The sequence below is a fragment of the Lissotriton vulgaris genome, chromosome 11, assembly GCF_964263255.1.
Source record: "Lissotriton vulgaris chromosome 11, aLisVul1.2, whole genome shotgun sequence".
NCBI classification, from domain to species: domain Eukaryota; kingdom Metazoa; phylum Chordata; class Amphibia; order Caudata; family Salamandridae; genus Lissotriton; species Lissotriton vulgaris.
The window spans coordinates 1,067,984,231-1,067,999,858 of record NC_141699.1 but is presented as its reverse complement, the minus strand read 5'-3'; the positions used below and the strand labels follow the sequence as shown (position 1 = coordinate 1,067,999,858).

Below are 15,628 nucleotides of genomic sequence, written 5' to 3'. Positions count from 1 at the left end.
GTAACAAAAACCGCTACAAAATCTATGCACAGCATAGTGAATCCAGAAAGATTCACGCTGCAAAACGAATAGTTTCTTACCTGTCGGTGTAGTTTTGCAGCTTGAAGATCTTTCTGGATTCACTAGCGAACCCACCCGCCTTCGCCAGAAAGATGAGGCTTGAAAAGAAGGTGGAAATGCATAGGACAGGAAGTTGAAGCTTGCAAGATTCGTGAAAAGAATCACGTTAGAGAGAAAAAACAGTATTAACATACATAGCCATGGATTCACTACGAGCAGAAAAGACAGACAGAAAAAAGAATCTGAAGATGGCACCCAAGGGTGGTAGCTTCCGCCGGAAGCATGCCGACGTCACCCAAGGTACACCAGAAGGTGGGACATCGACGCCCACCTGGGCTACAAAAAAAAGAGAAGAGACTAAGATTCCGGACCCAACCACCAGATTGCGGAATATGCACAGCATAGTGAATCCAGAAAGATCTTCAAGCTGCAAAACTACACCGACGGGTAAGAAACTATTAGTTTTTAACCATCCGTACAGCACTCTATATATTGTGTTCACACTTGTATTGATACAATAAAATGTAAAAACATTGAATTATCCCTCAATACAACTTCGGATTCACTCAGTTTCTTTGGGGTGTGGTTTGCCCTTCCTTCTCTTACATTTTTAGGTCTTGCGCCTAGCAGTGCAGTGAGCACCACTGCTTGTGCAGTGTGAAGCATTTAGTAGCTAAAAATGGGGTTTCAGTGTGCCCTGAGAATCGCACACGCTCCTGCTTTTCCTTTTGTCCTGCTATTGGCCTTTGCGTGAGTGTTTTTCAATAAGACTGCACTCAATAGGCAAAGGCCAGCGCATTGCTCCGCCCATGGCCTATTGGTGTCTATTATGTGCACCAAAGGCCATTCGGTTTCAATTATCATGCCCAGACACGGGCGCGGTAATTAAAAGCACATGTCTTGCTGTGGCGCGCGCGCACCCCTCGTGGGCTTTTTTTTATCCATTTCGCGAGCCATATTAAGGCTGCGGAGCTGTGTACAAGTTCAAAGGTAGTGACAGTAAATGTAAGTGGGGTGACTTATGAAAGGGAGTGTAGGCTATTTAGTATGTCATGCATAACTTGACGCCTCGCCACGGGTAGTAAGTGTTATGTAAATGCAATTAAAACTGTGAATGCAGCTGGAAGTGTTCGACACACCGGTTCCTATTTTTGGAGATGCATTGCCTTCAGTGTTTCTTTGCCTCCTATTCCATTGGTCTGGGACACTACATTAGCCCGAATGTGCCTCATCTACTTTCTTGCTGGCACGCTTTCTGTTCTGATTCTTAACACTTCATCCTCAGTGAGGCGGGGTGGAGCAGTAGCCTTTTACCAATGTACATCAGTGACCATCAGATATGCAGCTGGCCATGGACCTTATACTCAGGTGACTGTTGCAGAGACTAGTGCCCAGGACGATAATGAGAATAGCACTGATAACAATGGGACTAGTGCTGATGCCAACAATGAGAATAGCACTGATAACCATGGGACGAGTGCCCATGACAACAATGAGAATAGCGCTGATACCAATGGGACTAGTGCTGATGCCAACAATGAGAATAGCACAGATGATACAATGGGACTATTGCTCATGACCGCAATGAGAATAGCACTGATAACCATGGGACTGGTGCCCATGACGACAATGAGAATAGCCCTGATGATAACGGGACTAGTGGTGATCACAATGAAAATAGCTCTGATAACAGTGGGACTAGTGCTAACAAGAACAGTGAGACTAGCGCCGATGACAACGAGACTAGCGCCGATGACAACGAGACTAGCGCCGATGACAATAAGAATAGTGCTGATAACAGGTCTAGAGCGGATGGCAAAACTGCATGATTAAGAGACTGTTACTCAGGGTCCGCACTGCTCATTCATAGGAGACACTGTCCTGGACTCTCATGCCTCTCATCAATGTGCACACTGGTCTTTAACCATATTCCTCCAACAGATTCTAGCACATTATTACAGGTTACTATGTCCCTTGTTTATTTAAATTATCACTCCACTTAATAAACATAACAAACATTGCCATTTACAATGTCAATAGCTCCAACTCCAACAAATGCGAGACCTATTGCATTGCAAATGCTTGTTGATTACTGAAAAGTACTGTTCTCATTGTTCAGTAAACCTAGAATCAATTCTGTACCAGACAGAACCAACACTTTCTATAGTTTTGTACACCCAGGTTCTGTGGAGCACTGGGTTAACCCATTATATTAGATGCAGGTGCTTTTACAGCTGACTTTTAAAGGGCCTTTTGGGAAGATTCCTGTTTTTGTTGCTGACTATCCTCTTTGCCCGCAGAATCTCCTCCTCCCACAGCAGCTTCATCTTAGAGTGTCACAGATATTACTTGCAGTAATATTAGTGAACTGCTGATGTTACAATATTGATAAAACACATCACTATCCTTGAACATAAGATGTAAACACATTTAGAAATTGGAAAACTGCGCCTGTATACTGTCAGTGCCCTCTCCTTGGAGGGCATGAAAGCTGAAATTAAATCATAAACTCAAACCTGTTCTGAACATGAGCACCCAAAATCCTTATGATCCGATTTCTCCACTCCTGCTGTCCAACACACACACACACGTGTGTTTGTGTCTGTGTATGTTCGAGGAATATGGGCTGCTGAATTTATATCTGTGCATAGATCGCCGCCTAGTGTTGGGTCCGGATGATTGCACATTGTTGTCCTGGAAGAGTCTTCGAAGTAGCACGAGATATGTGGCTCCTCCCCTGGACTACAGTGCGCATGGGCATCCTCTCCATCCTCAGATTGTTTTCTTCCGCCATTGGGTTCAGATGTTACTATCTTAGCTCAAGTTAGGAAAACTTTCTACGAAGCCAAAAGGCTTCCGACAGCGTCTGTATTGTTTCAGTCGGTACCGATAACTTTACTTCGAGAGGACATTGAGGAATCAGACGGGTTTTCTTCCACCTTCGACCCGATCTTCGATCTACGATGGAAAGAAGCCCATTCAAACGGTGTCCACTTTGTAATGCAAAATACCCGCACATCGATGTCCACCCGGTGTGCAACAAGTGCCTGTCCCCAGATCACAACGAAGCCAACTGTATGGCCTGTGCCCGGTTCAGGTCGAAAAACAACACCAGTCTACACTAATGTGGCATCAGAAAGTGCTACCGAAAGACAGATTGAAAGAACAATCCCATCAAATTGACAGAACTGCCTCTGGTTATTTCATCAACTTCGACAACTTCTCTGAAGATCAAAATGACCCCGAAGTGATGCCAGAAACAAAAAAGACTTTAAAAGAAAAAGCAACGGAACTCTTTCATCAACTGAAGGAAATCTACCTAATTTCCCCTTGGCTAGAGTTCTGGTTCGGTTTAGGTGTATTTTTCCTCTTGCTTTGGCTCATCATGGTACTGTGTTTGGGAAAATTAATTGAAGGAAAATATATTACAATGGACACAGCAAGTCAGAACATCAACCTAGTCCTAAAACCACACAGATCATCCCACGTGAAGAAAAGAGAACTGTCAACAGTAAATGTCACAGCAATTCCAATACCTGGTGGGGTAGTATGGGAGAAAACAGACTATGAGATCTATGGTCCGGTCGAAAGCCTGAAGTATCCTCATCAACTAAAGGTTTCCTTAAGTGACTTTGTGACACCAAGTACATTCTCTGATGATTGGGACTTTAACAGTATTAATGACATGATGTCTGATTTAGTAATATCAGCTAGATTCACAGATCATGATTATTTACAAGGTTCATCTAGTTATGAGCAGTTATTCTATTACACCCACTATGGGGATCATTACCTGCATAAATCTGCACAGCCTAGAAATGTTTTTATGTATAATCAATGGGAACATTGTTCTACACCACCTAAAAGCAGTTCTAAAGCATTTTTTGAGAAATTAAAATACTTCTCAGGGTTTAACACCAGTGATGCAGAAACGTTTTATTATAAACTGTTAGATAAAACAGGAATGAAAACAATGCTGACAAATTCTAAATTGATATATTCAGAAGCATTTTATGACAAAATGATGACATTTGGTTTTGATTATTGGAAAAATAATATTGAAACGAAAACAATTTGGGGTACAAAAGATTGGCAGGTGCAAGGCATTGAAGCACTATTTAGAACCTGCATGATACCTGAACAAATGTTATTTTTAAATGACACAATACACCAAACATCTTGTCTTGGCCTAGCTAAGATCAAAGACCTTAAAACACCGTCTATACCAAAGCCAATACCTGAGAATACAACCACAGATATTGAGTTAGACGTGTCACACATTTTAAATTTCAACAGAACAAATCCTGATTGGAAAAAGTGGTTAATCTGGCCTACAGACACAAATAGCTGTCAAGATAGATTCCTGAATAAAACACAGGGGTTAAAAATGACCAGATTAGACTCGAGATATTCCCAGAGACAACATCCAGGGATTATAACAACATACAGTGTAGGGAAACTCTGCCTTGAATGGCTAACTACGTCCACACTGGCTAAAATTAAGCAACACTTGTCTTTATTAAAAGATGGTGCTGATTTGCGCGATTTCATTCTTGGACCACGCAAACAGCGTCAAAAGCGTTTCATAGCGACCAGTATCTATGCTGCTTACAACGAGGCTTGAAAAGTAAAGCAAATTGAAACTGCTGAAAAAATACGAGAAATTGATCGTATTAATTTGGGGAAATCACTTTCTGTGATAGACAATGGGTTAATGACTCTGTCTTCCAGAATATATTCGTTGGACAATATTGTATCCTCTGCCTTTGATGTGATAGACAGAGATTTGCTAATGTTACAACATGGCCAGTCTCAATTACGCTCTATTATAGAATTAGGCTGGACGCTGCAAAATCTTCGTTCAGGCTATGTGCCTTGGCGTTTAATCAACACAACGTCATTATTTTCCAGTTTTAACCTTACTGATAAACAGATCAGTTTGGCACAGAAAGGAGCAGACTATACAATCCTGAGCATCGAAAAACTCGAGAGATTACCATTGACAATGTCAGAGAGTCCTGTCATTGAATGGATAATACACGGAATTATCACAATTCCGATAACAACTTTCCAATTTAAAAAGTGCCTTGAGTACATACCTGCTGGCCAGTATGAACAATTGGGTAAAGGATATGTAAAATCTGAATGGAAATTACCATACACTCATTCTTGCTATAGTGACAGTGACAAAAATGTATTTCTTAGTGGTGAAAATTGTAAACATTCACTAAGCGGTATACTTTTGTGTCAGGGTATTAATTTACACGGAGCATGTGATGGAAATTCAAACAACCTTTCATGCCACCAGCTAGTCACACCTGCAACTCAGATAGAGCCCTTCTTTATGCAACTTTCGAACGGGAGTTACATTCTTAGAACGGATCACAGATGTTGTGGCCTCACGCCAGGGAAAAGTTATCTAATAGAAGTAACATCCATGGTCAAATGCTGTATGCAAGCATTGTTTCCGAGTGGGCCTCCAGACATAGTGACTCCCATCTGGCCTCGTCTGAATCTCTATTCTATACGAATTGATACATTAAGCAAAATGAAATCTGTACTATTACAGACAACAGTGCCTATAACGTCATCTAAAGAGACGTATGATCTTCTAGTTGCAAGGACGGCTACTGAAGTTCATGACCTTTTATCAACCAATTGCCCCGTGTATTTCGTAGAAATGTTCAGCCAACTCCTTAACATGTCTAGTGCAACAAGCATCCCAGGCATATTTAAGACAGTCTTTACGAGACTGCTAACACCCTTCCAGGCAATTTTGGGAATCTTTCCTAATTTTGTGCACTCCATTTTTGGCGGCATACCATTATTTTTGGGACTCGTCGCAGGGATTCTATTTTTGACCCTCCTGCTACGTTATGGCAAGCCTCGGCTCAGACATAGCTCCCATGGGAATGGAAGAGACAATCCTAGCAATGCGCTACCGGGACAGGATAACTAACGTCCTTGGATTGGCCAGGCTGAGAGATCTAAACATGACCTGGTTCCTTTCATTCAGACCGATATGGCAAAATTGCATTTTACCTGTGCTACGGTGTATGCTTTGCGGCGATGAATGCGTGTTGGACATCTGTCTTTCACTTCCATCAGCAGTACCAATGGACGTCGATACTTTGCTCAGTCCAATAACGGCTCACGCATTGTGTTGTCCCCAGCTGCTACCAATCCTGATGACGGCATTCGTGGAGACTCCTGTACTACAGCCAAGTGGTAACAGTGGAGCGAGTGACAAAAGCAACATCATCCAGGTACAACGTTCTGTGAGCATTGCTGGTCCTGCCTTCGATGACAGCAATCATTCTCACACCTGCCAAGTTACAGCGCTATCTAATTTGGTTGAACTATCACCTGAATTTGTAGACCAATTCTTTGAGAGCCTGTCTGATACGATGTTCTCACCCACAGAGAAATAATAACTTTTGAGAAGCTTTCCAACACACAGCGTTCCCATGAACTCTGAATTCGGCCTTCAGTTTTGATCAACAAAAACTGCCAAGAGCTTTGGAAATCTATTTTCTTTGAATTGGACAATTTTTTCTAATATTGACCTCTTTTGGCACGAACAATTCTTTGCTTAACGTCAAAACTATTCTTAGAGAACAGAAGCTTCACACTTCTATTTCTAAACACATCTAGAGACATAACATTACACCAGCCTCTAGCACACATGTTATTACAATGCATTTTTATGTGATGATTTATCTCGCCTTTTCTTCTGTCAGAGATACTTCATGTGTAATTCCTTTTGCATAATCGTTCATTGATTTCATATGCAATAATTTTTGAATGATTACTATGCTTTAAAAAAACGTACAGTACCTAAAATTCATGTATTAAAAGTACGCCTATTTCGAATGCATTTATGTATTTTGGGGTGGGCAATGTTACACATGCATCTAATTGCTTTAGTTTTAGTAATTTTGATGGACATTAACCCGTGGAGTGGGTGTTGCGTGTTTATCTAGGTTCCTGATCGATACTGTGACCTTATGCCCCTATTCGGCTATAAATCCATTTATTCCCTATATTGGCATAACCGTTCAAGTGCGATTTTCTGAAAAGTCATCTCTGGCCTCACACGAACAGAGCCACATTCCAGCATAGTTCTCTCTGCTACTTCCTTTGCGACCAATTAGTGCAATGACCGAGCAGTAGTCACTATCTGATATTCCTAGATAACACTCCGAGTTCTTCAACAAGATAACAACTCAGCAAACCTGGAAATCCCCGCTTGCTATGTTTTGATTAGTAATGGAACTCTAATGAGCAACTGATAACTATCACTTCCTAGTGACATCTTTAATTGACGTCTTATGTCCAACAAACTTGCGTCAAACCTGGCACCTGTCAGGTATAAATATTACCAACGTTGCCTTAAGCAATGCCTGTTGTACGAGCTACTGAAGCCAGCTGCCTGCACGACCCCGTGTTGGTAAATCTAGCACTGTCGCTGCAGCCTGCTATCCTGTGGTGGTGAAGCTGCTGATACAATTATCGCCGCTAAAGCGCGAACTATGGTGCAGTACGCTTAAGGAGCTGAACAGCCGTCCCTCTGCGAAGACATCCAGCAGATTCCAGCTGCCCGCGGACGCTGTCCCCCCTCCTTCCTCGACGCGCTGAAGAGAAGCCGCTGCCTTTCTCGTGCAGAGAAATCCAGTCCCGGCGCCTCCGGTTTACCCTCGCGGGTGACTGGGATATCGAGAGAGACCCCTGAAGGAGATACCAATCCTCCATCATTCTATTCAGAGGTATGGTGTTGACTAAACCCTTAGACGAGAATTCTTGAAACAAACCTTGGCAAAACCAACTTAACTTAAAGCTACTTACTCCCCTTTCACGTGTTAGGCTTAGGTCAGGCACACTGGGGTAGGCTCAGTTAGAAGCACCAGTTGAGTATGTTAGCCTAATGTATATATGACTGTATATATGTTTTATTACTTTTAAACCATTGTATGGCTAAGAAACCATATCAATGCTTTTACAGTTCTAATTCGCAATACTTATCTTACTGTACGTACTTTTTATAATAACAATTATTGCAATTGTGGCAATACATTTCTCTTGTACGAGAAGAAAGACTGTTCAATAAATGTTAACCCTTTATTGACAAACGCCCGTCTCTCTATTCTCTACATCTCGTGAAAGTAAACTGCACTAGACTGAGTGAAATACATGTCTATTGTTTCACACGACCCTAGAGATTGACTCTTGATCTGAGGAGCAAAGTTGTCATGTTGCACGGTTGTTGGAAAGCTGAATCCCTTGTCTGTGCCAAGGAAGCTGATCACTTCCTATGCAGAGAAGAAAGTTTCCAGTGACCTCTGAGCTAGTTGGTAACACAACCCAATTAAGTTTAGCATAGTCAGTGAAGGCCTGGAATATCCGCAGTTCCACGTCGATACTACTGTTTGTTATTCCAATGCGCAGGGCCTAGTGGGAAACTAGGAACTACACTACACCTCCTTGTTTTCTGCTAACGGGGGGACCCCAGTCAAGACCACCACAAAGGGCACTGCTTCCGGGGGAATGTCCACTTGTGGCACCTTTTTCCGTGGGACTCTAGTGTATCTACCTTCCCTTTGGTCTTTCTGGTTATTACTTGTCGGGGCCTTTGGGACTGGTTTTTTGGGGTCACCACCCGTTTGTATTGCTGGTGTGTTTAAGTGTTTAGGAGGCGGTGGATTCTGGGAGGGAAGGTCGACCCCACCCTGGGGCTGCGTGTTTGGCCGGCTGTGACAGGGCAGTTGGGATATTTGAAACCGTGTTAGTGGGGGGCCTGGCCAGAGGTGTGGAATGCGCCGCCCCGCTCCCCTGGGCTTTGGTCAGAGTAACCATGCTATTCATAGCAGTCTCCAGTATGGCCAGTCTAATTTCAACCTTTTTAATAGACTCATTGATAGGTAAAAGGAGAGATCTCAGCAAAAACTCCAAGTTCCCTATTAATGTGGGAGGAGGTGGAATAACTGGTGCTGTAACCCCAGCATTGCTGTCAAGAACCACGGCCTGTGCAGCTGCTTCAGATGAACTATTTACCAATGGTGATACTACTGCTGGTGGGAGATCCGACACCTCTGCTTGGATGGTCTCAATTGAATTGAGGGTTTTTGGCCCTTTACCAAAGTCAGTATGCGAGATTTTAGCTTTACCTAGTGCCACCCTTAGTTTCCTCCTTTTTTCACTAGGTGGTGGGCGGTGGATCTGGGCAGCAACTAAAGGCTTAGGTTTCTGTTTCCTAGGCTTAGATGTGGCAGTAATGCGACCGGGGCTAGGGGTAGGGGAAACCGTTATAATGTTATCCGAGGGCAAACAAGGTGTGGACGCAAAATAGCGAAACAAAAGGGGAACACCTTCTTGGCTAGCATTACCCCCACTCAAGTCTAGTGAGCCGCCCTCCTGGGTCACAACAAAAAGGGTATTGTCAATGAGGGGTCTATGTTTCATGCTCTCAACTGAGCGGTGCCGCTCAGCCCTGCGCTCAGCTAAGATCGAATCCTTATCACCCTCACTCTGAATCTTGGGAAAATAATTATCCAATGACCCATTGTGTAATCTTCCCTTTTTCCCAGGGGTTTCCTCTTCTGTCGACATATCCAATGTATTACAGGGCACGGGCCACAGTGCTGCAGATGTTAAGGGATAGGCCCAGCCCAGCCTACTCTGGCCTACGAGGGCCTCAGAGGGCCTGCCCTTTGCCCGGGCTTAACCCCGAGCTCCGTCCTGCGCGCGTCCCGCTGCGCGAGACGGGTAGAATGATTATATACTCCTGGGTAAAAAGGGGGGGCGGAGCCGCTGCGGGAAGAGGCTTCAGGTGAGAGGACTGCCTCGCAGTCCCGCAGCGGTGTGGGCGGGTCCTAGCACCAACAGCAGCGCTCCCCCTACAAGCCGCGTCGGGGGTTAGGGTCCAGCGAAGAAAGGAGCAGCAGAGCCCAACAGGTCAGCCCACGCAGTGTCCTTGAGTAGTGATAATTTGTTATGGTCTCTTAAAATTGTTTTGCCGATTTCTTTTTTTTTTTTTTTTTTTTTTTAAATTTCTAGGTTTGCATTGTATACCGGTTGGTTTCCTTGTGGGAACAATCATGCTCAACTCAATTAGAAATAACCCCAAAGCAAGAGTAGTTCTGGCTAAAGACAGGTGCTATTCTCTTCCAGGGGAATCTTCATCAAAGTCATTAGCACTGAATTGAATAGCAAGCCATCCTCAAACTCTGTGGACAAAGAATCAATAACTGCTGTTCTCTGCATTGAAATAAATCTGAGGGCTGGCCAACTTAAATGTCTGCTCTTGTATCCGAATCGAGAGTATTGCATGAACGTATGTACTGACCTCCAAGTGTCTGCTTTACAGATCTCAGAGATGGGAACAGTATGAAGCGGCACCACAGTAGCAGCTTTTCCCCTTGTGGAGTGTGCCTGGGGTTAGCTGCAAGGAAATTGTCGGATAACGGGGCTAGCTCTCCACAACTCTCAGCTAGCATAGCATATTTTTTTACCAGCCCCTTCTATTCCCTAAAGAGGAATTGTAATTCACTCCAGACTAGAAGGCACTAACCAGATGGGAGGGTCCTCATAGTTAGTACAGCTGAACCCAGAGAAGAGCTGAGTGTCTACCCCAGCCCATCAGGTCTGTCCAAGGAATTGGAAGGGGAATCGGAAAGCTGGAATGTCCAGCATAACTGCTCACATTACACACAATGGCTCAGCTCACCATCTTCCCCCAGTACACCCACTGACTCTCAAACACACATCTCGGGTAGACCAAGTCAACAGGACCCCTGGCAAGGGGGGAGACTGCACAGACTTGATCAGGAGGGTGGCTAGTAACTCATCCCTCCTGACCATAGATTTATTGCTGCCATCTGTCAGTCTATCACAGCCTGGGTAGTTAGGACAGTAGCCACTCTCTGGGAAATAGGGGTGCACTAGGCATGCCTCCTCGACCTCTGGGCCAAGCTCTAGGGTCTCAATTCATGTAAACAGGGAGACCTTGGTGGACATTTGAGTCGTGCTCACTGAGGTAGGCATCTAGAAAACCTACAGTAACTCTAAAGTGAGTTGCTTGGATATCGTCATAAGGCAGGGAAAACACTGACTCCAGAGACACGCAGAAGAATTCCCGTCCCAACAAATTGCAACTATGCCTAAAACTGCCTACAAGAGGAAGGTCAGTTACTACATCCCAATTCCAAGGAGCTCAGTCTTGCTTTGGCACAGGAAGTCAACAAAACCCACATTCTAGCATTTGGCACTTGTGATCATAGTTTGAGTACTTAAAACGTCCTTTAAATAAAGAAACTCCTCCGTGTTGACCAGACGCAGCTTAACTAGTTTAAAAGGCACAAAGATGTATTCAGGAATTTTGCTACAAAGCTAAACCTAAATTGGCTTTTACTCCTAGAGCAGATTCTCCTCGTGCTACAATGACCTCTTTATGTAATATTCCAATGCTGTTACTTGGTTGTCTACCCACACATTCTCTAGACATTGTGTGGACATTAATTCCCAACAAAAAGCACACATTGGACAAACTGTACTGAAAACATTATTTCAGACTACTGCTGGGTTTGCAAGCCACCATATTGGGGAAAAGAGGTACTGCTCTTCAGACTGTGCATAGCATGTGATCTAGTGCAGCACATGCTGCAAATTGAAAGCATAACTTAACTTGCCGCATTCGATTTGCAGCTTGTAGTGCTGTAGATTCACATGTCCCAGCCCACCTCCTTTAATGCAGGCACCTGCAGTGATGTCGGGTACTTAAGTTAGTTTGATACTGGACCATTGTGTGTTCTTGCACCTCTTTGCTAGCATTTCCGCCTTCACATTTTCACACTAACACCCAAAGGAGAAAAACGCAATCTAAGGTGAAATATCTGTCCTGGTGTATTTTGGATTTCAGGGGTGATGTATCAGATCACCTTGAAATAAGTACTTAATAGGCAATGCTATTAGGTGGTTTGCTCTGTGTATCGGTCAACTAAACACACCTTGGAATAAACCATGACTGCTCTTTCTCACAGAACTGAGTCCTGTGCCCAAATAGTTAGTCCACCCGGAAACCTCTGTTATGAACAACGTTGCCTTGTAAGCGTACAGCCTGGTAACCGCGTACTGCCCTGGCAACCGGACATAGCCTTGCACAAACCATGTATACTCAGTGTAGGAGTTTGGTGGAAAAGTACAGAAGTAACAGAACGCTCCGAGGCCTGTAGGATTGTGAATTCAGCCTGCTGGCATTCAGTGTAGGGAATAGGGCATTATTTCCTTTTCTTGTTTTCCTCTGGCCAAAAAGAGCAAGTACTCCAAGGTACTTTTTTTCTGTGTTTTTCACACCCACGTGCCTTTGTTTTACAGCTGCAGTGTCTGTGCCAAAGAAAAAGCGAAAAATTAAAGATCTGAACAAAAAGGAAGCTGTTGGAGACCTGCTTGATGCTTTTAAAGAGGTAAGACTGCTGCAGTAGACTACATCAGTAAGATTCTATGGTTGGCTATGCTTTATGGTGGTAAGGACTGAGCCCTAAGGAAATGTACCTGTTTGAGAAGTAAAACACTCATTTGGACTGTTGTGCTACATAGATCGAACTGTTGTGCTCTCTACACTGCATAGAGCATACATCTGTAGACTGGGTGTTGTGGCATCACTACAGCTCTATTCAGTCCCATTCACCCAAAAAAAGTAAGTGATATAGTTTAGACTGGAGAAGCAGACTGAATTTGTTTTAAAAAGTGCAGAGTGAGCTCTCTATAAAGAAAACTGGGATGGACGGGGCTTTTTCTTTTTTTTGGAGAAGCTAGTACTCTTTAGGAGTAACAATTCAGATTCCACTAAGTGAATCCGTTTTTTTTTTAACTGCTGTTTTGTCTTGTCACTTCCTAACGCCTTAGGAAGCGTTTTAAGAGATTTCCACAGTTGTTTTTAGCAGTATAAAATAGGCAGTATTCTGCCATCTAGTGGTTGGGTCTGAATTGCCCCTCCCCCTTCATATGGTGTGCTGCCCACCATTTCGTGCTACGTCCATGCCTTGTGAAGTCAGACGGCCCCCTGGAAGTTCGTGTGCATGAAGGCAATCTTCAAATTCTTATTTCTGCCTTTTGGGTCTGGAAGCAACATGAGACACTGACCTTTTGGATGAAATACCTGACACAATCTAGGAATTTGAAAGGAAAAACCATACTTCACCGATTAAGACACCAGAAATTGAGACCTCTGATACCTTTTTCCGTCGAGGGATCCCAATTGAGCAACAACTGATGGACCAAAATGAGCCAAGGTAGGGGCCATGGACAAAATCTTTTTACATTTTGCCCTAATTGCCACCACAAACTTGTGCAACACGATTCACACTACGTCTGTAACCTCTGCCTGCCAAGGGATCACAAGGACTGCGTGCCCTGCGCTGTATTTGTGTTGAAGAAACTCCAGGCCCATCGAAAGCAGAGTGAGGACCATCAGGCTGCCATGCTAGCCGGTCAAACTGGGATCGCTGAGGAACTTTGGCCTCTCAAGCGATGAAGACTAACGGGGTGACAGCGGAATCACTCGAAAAGAGGGGTCGGTTTTTAAGATCCTTGAAGGGGACTCAGAGGTGGCTGTAAGAAAGTGGCTCTATATATACTGGACCAAAATAAGGTACAGTGTGTATAGAGTCCCCATTCTCCAGAGGTATGGCAGAGGTTAAAGTTAGATATAACCTTAACTCTCCAAAGTGGTAGGTTGTTAGAGCAGTAAGGCAGTATCAGAGGACAGTGTTAAGCATGTGTTGTACACACTCAGTCAGCAAATGGTCTCGCACACTCAAGAACTGTACTCTAGGCCAACAGTTTTTATATCAAAAGATAGTTTTATTTTAGAACCAACAGGTATCAAAATATACTTTTATCAATGAGTGACTTTGTAATTACTTTGCAGAAAGGCAATAGACTTCGTAAGTACAATAGGTTCGAGGCATGTGGGCTGCTGAATTCATATCTGTGCATAGATTGCCGCCTAGTGTTGGGTCCCGATGATTGCACATTGTTGTCCTGGAAGAGTCTTTGAAGTATCACGAGGTAGGTGGCTCCTCCCCTGGACTACCGTGTGCATGGGCATCCTCTCAATCTTCAGATTGTTTTTTCCGCCATTGGGTTCTGCCTGATGGTGCAGTGAGCAAGGGACTCAAGCCAGGGGACAGACTAATTTGCATGTAGCCAGGTTCTGAGCTGGGATGGTGCAGTGAGCTAAAACGGTGATGGATCAAGCCCTGATCTGTTGACTGGGTACAAGTGTTCTGTTTAATTCAGATACTCTGTCCATCACCACCCCCCTTTTCTGAATCGTTTTGTCCACCATAAGCGTGGAAGGGTATTCTCAGATGTGAATCCCTTGCTCACTGCACCATCAGGATTCAAGCAAGCCGGGCCGAAGACGGCTGTAATGCCAGAAACCGGTCCCCGGAAGCTTGTTTCCTTTCCAGTGAAAGAATTGGCTTGATAGTTTGGTCTGCCCTGTTCCCATGATGCACTGGGCCAGGGACAGACTAATTTACATGTAGCCAGGTTCTGAGCTGGGATGGTGCAATGAGCTAAAAAATGGTGATGGATCAAGCCCTGATCTGTTGACTGGGTACGAGTGTTCTGCTTAATTCAGATACTCTGTCAATCACCACCCCCTTTTCTGAAATGGAAATCATCGGCAATCTACCTCTGACTTAACAGAACAATCTTGGCGCATTCATATTGAAGAGACATAAAATTTCAGAACTGAAAAGACAACAGATAGCATAGGGGACAACACAAATGCGACTAAAAGGTGTTCCAGTCCAGAGAAAATATTAGAGGCTAGGAGTCTGAGTACGGAAAAATGGTTATCGGCAGACTCATCAGTCACTGATTTAAAGATTTTATCCAACCCCAAACTCCATAATGAAATCGGAGAAGTACAGAAAGACAGCAGCATTTTTATCAGGCACGTGCAAAGAGTAGAACCCCTACAGATAAAACAAAAGTAGATTCTGCATACAATAAAACACTTGAGATCGGACGGAGCACCCGGCCCCAACTGCCTACCGAACGCACTGTTCAGGTACGACCCAGAGTTTTGGTCCTGCTACCTAACCCCTCTGTTCTCATACTTTAAAGACTGGAAAAATTTCCAACTCCTGGAGGGACAGCATCTTCCAACCCATTTATAAGTCAGGAACACGCTCAGACCCCAGCAATTACAGATTGATAGCCCTTATAGATGTGCAGGCAAAGATTTACGCAGCAAATCTATTGGCAGACTTAGAGCAATGGGTAAGCTGCAAAAGTCCAATCCCGAAAACAGACTGGGTTCAGAGCTGGCATAGGGACTTTACCTGCATCGCTGCGGCTGCTTTTCCCGCTGAGTGCGGGAAATTTCGAAAAGGCAGCTTTACCTGACGAGCTCAGCTCGTCATCCGCACACGACCACCGTTGCTGACGAGCTGAGCTTGTCATCAGCAGCGACGGGGTTAACCAATATTTCAGCACTTACCCTCTTAGCAAAGAAAGCGATTGCCAATTCAAACATCCTTTACACATGTTTCGTAGACCT

At 44.1% G+C, this 15,628-nt stretch overlaps 1 protein-coding gene across 3 annotated transcripts in view; it reads left to right on the top strand.

The window, feature by feature from the left end:
* Positions 1-15,628, top strand: part of EIF4G1 (eukaryotic translation initiation factor 4 gamma 1) — a 1,004,595-nt gene that overhangs the window by 440,932 nt on the left and 548,035 nt on the right. For all 3 annotated transcript variants that reach the window (XM_086944451.1, XM_086944450.1, XM_086944449.1), the window contains one exon: positions 12,430-12,518. In XM_086944451.1, the coding sequence (XP_086800577.1) occupies positions 12,430-12,518 (89 nt within the window). The remainder of the gene's footprint in view (positions 1-12,429; positions 12,519-15,628) is intronic.